The 7,053-nt window shown below is 34.3% G+C and overlaps 1 protein-coding gene across 3 annotated transcripts; it reads right to left on the reverse strand.

Annotated features, from left to right (window-relative positions):
• Positions 1-2,220: 2,220 nt before the first annotated feature.
• On the reverse strand, positions 2,221-3,549 carry LOC127076091 (uncharacterized). Of its 3 annotated transcripts, none has more exons than XM_051017652.1 (3): positions 3,351-3,549; positions 2,898-3,150; positions 2,221-2,809 (listed from the first exon to the last, which is right to left on the reverse strand). In XM_051017652.1, the coding sequence occupies exons 1-3, from the start codon at positions 3,364-3,366 to the stop codon at positions 2,335-2,337; spliced, it is 744 nt and encodes a 247-aa protein (XP_050873609.1). In that variant the 5' UTR covers positions 3,367-3,549; the 3' UTR covers positions 2,221-2,334. The 3 variants fall into 3 exon arrangements, with proteins under 3 accessions (XP_050873609.1, XP_050873608.1, XP_050873607.1); XM_051017651.1 differs by having other exon boundaries at positions 2,898-3,178; XM_051017650.1 differs by having other exon boundaries at positions 2,898-3,549.
• Positions 3,550-7,053: the final 3,504 nt, after the last annotated feature.

Raw genomic sequence — 7,053 nt, forward strand, 5'->3', positions numbered from 1 at the left:
TTCCTACATCAATCTCCTCCACCTCTGAAGAACTCGACCCCGAGTTCTCTTTTTGGTAAAGATTCTCATCTGCTTTATACGCATGAATGTCAGGAACATTAAAAGTATTGGATATATTCATGGAATCCGAGAGATCTACCACATAAGCATTATCGTTGATCTTTCAGGTCACTTTGAACGGGTCATACTTCTGTGGGTGCAACTTGCTATAAGTACTAACTATAAACCTCTCATTACGCAAAAAAAAACCATCACATTGTCTCCCACATTGAAAACTTTAACTTTCTTGTGTTTATCTCGCATATGAGGCAAATTGTTTGGTAGTTCATTTGCGGTCAACTCCTTAAATTCTCTAGGATCCCTATAACTTCTTCTAGAATTGTTGTTTCCTCCTTTACAACACTCATCATCCCTTTAATCACTGTTGGACATAAAAATTCAGTTTCTTTAATAGCCTCATCAAACTTCTTTTGTTCTACCTTATCACCAAGAAACTAGACTTCTTTCCTCCTAGATTCTTATATAAGTGCAAAACAAAAGCCATAGCAATTTTATGTGTGCCCCGTATAAACATCATCACGTTATCTCGTCCTCGATAAATGATATCATTATCAAACTGCCGAAGCCTACAAAGTAAAATATGGCACATCCATATCAAGAACATCACAAAGCACCTCTTCTCTATAATGCTTTCTAATGGAGATAGGAACTCCGCAAGCTAGTGTTACTCAAACTTGGGAGTCCTTACTTACCCAACTAAGGGTGTATGACTTCTTATGGGGTTCTGTGGACAACTTCAAATAATCTACCAATTTTTACGATACCATATTTTTCATGCTACCACTATCCACGATCAGATTACACACCTTGTTCTTGATAAAATAATGTGTTTTAAACAAATTCTTGTGCTTCCCTTCATCTTTGGATGCTAGTAAAATTTGCTGCAACACAAAATTTACCGACTCATCAAATTCTTCCTTTGCAAACTCAACCTCTGTATATCCATCGTTCTCAAATGCAAGTATTATCTTTACACTTCCTCTTCCTTTTATTTAGAAGTAGCAACGACTCTCCTTGTTTGACAAACATTTAATCTCTGATCTCTTCCATTACAACGATAACATGCGTCTCCCGTTGGTTTAGCATATGGATTATTCTGCCTTTTGAACGGGTGTTTTACCCTGCTGCACACCGTGCATGTTGTTTATTTCTCTTATTCAATGGGTTGAAATCCCTGGTTGCTACACTTTTTTCCTTATCGCATGCTCATTCAAAGTTATTATGGGGAGGATACCTAAAAGATGAGAGATTCAAGGGGATTTCTCCATCAAATTATGCCTTCAAATGTAGACTGGATGCCTCAGTCATGGTCCATACAGTTTGTAAATTTATGTTCTCCTGCAAAGATCTCTTTAAGCAATTGATGTATCGAGTCGCCTTCTGATTCTCAGATTTTCCTAATTCATTACACTCAAAAAAATGCAAGAACTCAATTATATATTGTGTCACAGTTCTCTTTTCCTAAACACACTCAATATACATCTTATAAAAAATGTGTTCATAATCCTTTAGAAAAAATCGCTCTAACATCAATTGTTTCATTCTTCGCCAAATTTTGACTGACCTCTTCTTTTATCTCTTCTGAACAAGAAGTTTATTCCACCAAACAACACCATTACTCTTCGACCTAATCGTCACCATCTTAACCTGCTTGTTCTCAGGGACGCTTTTAACATTTATACCCTTTGGAAAGTTTTACCACCACACATTGCTCTTCGGCCTAATCGCCACCACCAGACAGCAGCATTGCTCTTTGACATACATACCCTTTGGGAAGTTTTACCCAGTGGCCTTTGATTATGAGGTGCAGGCTTCCTTTGAAGAATGAGGATGAACAATACTCTTTCTCAATTTCATACACCTGATTGGTAACAGAAAAGTCCCTATTTTTCCAAACAACACATGGACAATAACCAAACAAAATTGAACAATTAAAATGAACCATATCTAAAATATCAATGTTTATATTCCAATCCAACCAAACTGATCTCAAGTTGCAAATTGTCATCTTGAGTTATTTATTATAAATAAGCTCACACTCTTCATATTCATATATTTGCATCTTTAAATTGAATAAATTTTGTTTGTAGATCTTTCACTCTAAAAAAAAATTTCCAACTTTTTTGTGCATATATACTCATCATATATAAGAAGCATACATGACAGAAAGATAATGTAGAATGTATATATTAAAGACTTAACAAAAATCTACAAAAACTACATTCTAATCAAATAAATCGAAACTCTTTCTCTATTTACCAATTTTATACAAAACTACATACGAGGTAACATCCACCCAACAGTCCATCCTAAAAGTAATCCAGCTCCAACAAGACTCAATCCTAAAGCAAATGCAACATCATATGTTGTTGATACATCATTCTTCAACTTGCCTAGTTTTTCATGTTTGTCATCAACAATCTTTCCCTTTCTCATCAATGGTTTCTTACCTACAATCGACATCGAAGGAAGAGCGTCGAGAGTAGATACCGATGTATGCGAATTCTTAATCTGAGTGTTTAGCCCTTCCAAATGTAACAGTCTACACCATTGCTTGTATGCAAAAAGATGTGAAGCTTGTATAAAAAAGAGTGCAACAATGTGCTCTTTCTCGGCGAAAGCCTGTTTCGCTAACTCCTCCGCTTCCCTAGCGCGTGTTTGCGAATAACACAACGCTTCCATCAATTGAGCTTTGCTTTGATCTCCTTCAAAATTTTCGTCTGTGTCACTCTCATGAATAGCATCATAACTGCACCAAAAAAGATTGAGTATCTTAAGCAAATCAACATGAAAAAGTTAACCTTAATCACTTAGTAAAACACCATAAACGAAAATACCTTGAGGATTTGTCAAAAGAAATATAGAAATTCCCTCGATTGGATGAAGGTTCCATCTCTCTATGAATCAATCCTGAATCCAAATTTTCCTTTGCCTCAAGATATATCTTTCGAGGAGGAGGTGGAAGATCACAATTCTCAACATGATTCAGCAATTTCTGAGAAACCAAGTACGCTAATTCATCTATATCTGTAGTCTTCCACCATGGCTGGGCACATGAAGATTTACGAGAAGCGAATTTGGAAGCATCTTCTGTTGATGCCATCACATACATACATACCTGTTATTCTTCATCTCATAACATGTAATTCGTCAAAAACATAAATGTCTATAATTTCATAAATGGACATAACATTAATGTTAATCGTCGAACAAAACATGGTTACATGGTTTTGGATTTTGTTCCGACACAGAAAAGTAAAGCATGTATATCAATGCGATGAATGACTCACCAGAAAAGTGAAACATTGCGATTGAATGGAAGATGATGGTGATGATTAAGAAAAGAAGAAAGAAGGTGGTGGTTACTTATGACCAGAGTTATGGGTTTGTGAATGTTAACGTTGTTTCTTAGTTATCATTTCTATGTTGTCGGTTTTCTCAATCAGTATAACCGAAGTGGTGTGATGTGACCACATGTATTACAGTGTTGTTTCTTTCTTTATAAGTTTTCACTTCCGTCCCGTTCTCTCTTTGTCGTAGTGGGGTCCACTGAAACAAAGAAAAAAAAATTAGGAACAATCTTATTCATGACAAGTGGCATTTGTGTTTTTAGGTATATTTTTATAAATTGTTTTTATATTGGGTTTAATGATGATGCCCTCGCAATAAGAATATATCATTTTGTCATGTCATATAAATATTTAAATAATTTAATATGACTTAGCAGGATGTATGGTCGTCATTGATTTAAAGTATAAAATAAATTTACACTGTGAGTGTATCATTTCTTTTCTCTTTTATATTATCAATAATAATTATGTGTATTTCATTAAATTAATCGATAAATTTTAAATTATTTATAAAATTTAATATTTTATTGTAAATACAATACAATTAATGTGTGAATATATAACTATTGGCTATAGGTCGAGTCAAATTTTATAGTCTGTGTGCTTGCCTAACCCATTGTTTTCTTTTTGGGGTATAAAGTGTGTTTGCCCTGCCCATAGTTTTATTGTGGTTGTTGGAGTTGATTGTCATAACTCATAAGTCACAATTTATTAAAAAGTTGTGGAACTTCATTACGATCTAAGTTTGTTTCATATTTTGGTCGGTCACAAGAGGAAGAGAAAACGAATATTCAAGATTATATCCAAAGAGTTTATATATAAGACATATTCATGTTAAATAGCTCAATTGAAGAAAATACATGTTTTGTTGGTATCAAACAAAAAAGAGAAACATGAATTGAATTGTATAGAATGATTTTGGATTTGAGTTCTATCTAGAATCTTGAATGAAAATAAATATAAATTTATTTATATTTCTATAAAATTAAAAAGTCTTGTCGATATTAGATAGAAGCACCGCTTCTTTCATCCTAAATTTATTGTTGTATAAAAAAATATTTATTGTTAATTAATGAATCTATGAGCTATTTATAATCTTACATGGTGAAGTCAAAATCAAGTAGTGGTAGGATCTTAAGATATTTCGATCTTACGTGTTGAGGTTGTTTTTAATGTTAAGATTAGAGAGATCTTTTCCCATATACGACATGGTTAAGATCGAGCTTTCTAAAGCAAAATTGTCTTGGGTATGTTTTTGAGGTGTCTCATCGAGTTAGATTTCTTTAAGTGAAAACCTGATTCTTATTTCAACTAGGTTCTCCTTCCTAACACTTAAACATAAACGGTTGCATCTTTCACTGTTGGAACAAAATTCGTTGATACCATATCCCTTGAGTTTTGATGATAACCAAGTACTTACAGAACAATTGGGTATTCGAACATATGTTCAAGTATGCAGGATTAAAAGACTAAGAACAGATGAAGAGAAGCTTGAGGATTCTGATTATGAAGTACAGACTCGGGCTTTAAAGATCACTTCTAAAGACATTGGGTCTGATGGAAGATCCAGACTCTGAAGAAGTCAGCTCTGAAGAAAGTCAGCCTCTGGTGATCCAGACTCTGAAACTTCAGAAGTCAAGAAGTAAACTCTGAAGATATCATACTCTGAAGAGTCAAGTCTGAAGAAAGTTAACCTCTGAAGATTGTATCTCTTCAATTGAGGCAACTCTGACAGACTCAAAGACCTTTTTGACCACGTGAAGACTTCAGGAAAAATCTCTTCATTATAGTCTGGGCTTCAACGGATAATTCTCCTCACAAAAAGTTATTTTCTTTATGTGTCTAATCAAGTACAAAGGTTATCCAACCGTTTGGTGAAAGTCTTCAACGTCTCTTTTCTTCCTCTCTATATAAGGAACAGAAGACCTGAAGCAGAATAGATACCAATACACTTCATAACAAGACTTTGAACCTTGACATTTCAAAGAGTAGTCACTCTGTCAAATTTGCTAGACTTAGAACCTTTTAACATTTTGTATATTTTAGAAGTTCTTAAGTCTTAGAGTCTTTCTAAGTTGTATTTTGTATACACCTCTGCTTGTATATCAAGTGTAGTTATTATTCAAATCTCTTAGCAGTTTTTTGTAGAGTCAGAAGTCTCTTACTTTAGTGCTTGAGCATTTGAAGTCTTTTGCTTGTGTGCTTGAGCATAGAAGTCTCTTACTTATGGATTTGAGCATTGAAAGTCTCTTGCTTGTGTGCTTGAGCATAGAAGTTTCTTACTTATGGGTTTTAGCATTAGAAGTCTCTTGTTTGTGTTCTTGAGCCTAGAAGTATCTTACTTATGGGTTTGAGCATTTGAAGTCTCTTACTTGGTGCTTGAGCATTTGTAATCATTTTGGTTATAGTGAAAATCTCTTGGAAGTACAAGGGGGCTGGACTACTCTCAGGTTGTGAGAGAAACCAGGATAATTGCCTGTGTCTCTACTTTACTTTACTTGCTTCTGAACTATATCTCGTTGTTGTTAACTCGGATACTCTAAGTCATATTTTGGTTTGGAATCTGATAAGGACTTTCAGAAGTAAATCAAGGTTTTTGAGTCAGACTTTGAATCGAGTGTTTAGAATCTAATTGAGATCCATCAGAAGCAAAAGAAGGAAAATCTTAGAGAGAAAAAGTCAACACAATTCAACCTCATTTCTTATGTTTTTCTCACCTTCAGTTGGTATCAGGGTCTGATTTGTGCTAAACACTTAACAATGGTACATAAAAGATCCTGAGAAAAAGACTTTTCTTATTATGAGTAATTCTGAAGCTGAATCATATCACTCTAGTGATCGTATTCCTAGTCCACAACATACTCCTCTTGGTGATGTTAACCATTATTATAGTACATCTGAAAAGAACAATGTTGCTATACCTCCAATATTCAGTGGAAACTCTACTGAATTTGAATGGTGGAAAAGTAAGATGTACACACATATCATAAGTCTTGATGATGAGCTATGGGACATTGTTGAATATGGCATTGATATTCCTGGGAATGGAGTAGGAATGGTAGCTAATAGAAAAACTCTCCCACCTGCTTTGAAGAAGATTTACATAAAACATATCAGATGAGAGGCATTCTTATAGATGTTTTGCCTCACTCTGAGTACATAAAGATCATTGACAAGTCTACTGCTAAAACTATTTTTGAATCTTATGTGCTACTTATGAAGGAAACCAGCAGGTTAAAGAAGCCAAAGCTAATCTTCTGATTCTGCAATATGAGTTGTTCAGAATGAAAGAGGATGAAAACATTAAAACCATGTTCTCAAGGTTTCAAGTTCTTGTGTTTGGACTTCAAGTCTTGAGCATAAGCTATACCACCTATGATTATGTCAAGAAGATTCTTAGGAGTCTTCCTATCAGATACAGACCCAAGGTGACATATATTCAGGAAGCTAAAGACATGTACAATATTAGTCTTGAAAGTCCGATCAGTAATCTCCAAATCCATGAGTTAGAACTTAATGGATATGAAAAACCAATCAAGAAATCAAAGTCGTTGGCTTTGAAATTTATTAGGAAGTCTTTTAAATCTTCATAGAGTTGAGATCATAATGAAGTAACTCATGATGAAGCTTCTAAAGAGGATTC

This window comes from Lathyrus oleraceus, chromosome 4 (genome assembly GCF_024323335.1).
Source record: "Lathyrus oleraceus cultivar Zhongwan6 chromosome 4, CAAS_Psat_ZW6_1.0, whole genome shotgun sequence".
NCBI lineage: Eukaryota > Viridiplantae > Streptophyta > Magnoliopsida > Fabales > Fabaceae > Lathyrus > Lathyrus oleraceus.

Bases quoted from the DNA above. Each gene is read 5' to 3' on its own strand.
- LOC127076091 (XM_051017651.1), bottom strand. From the start codon at position 3,172: ATGTATGTGATGGCATCAACAGAAGATGCTTCCAAATTCGCTTCTCGT. The intron at 2,810-2,897 runs GTATTTTCGTTT...TTTTTGGTGCAG, and splicing joins TCTTTTGACAAATCCTCAAG to TTATGATGCTATTCATGAGA.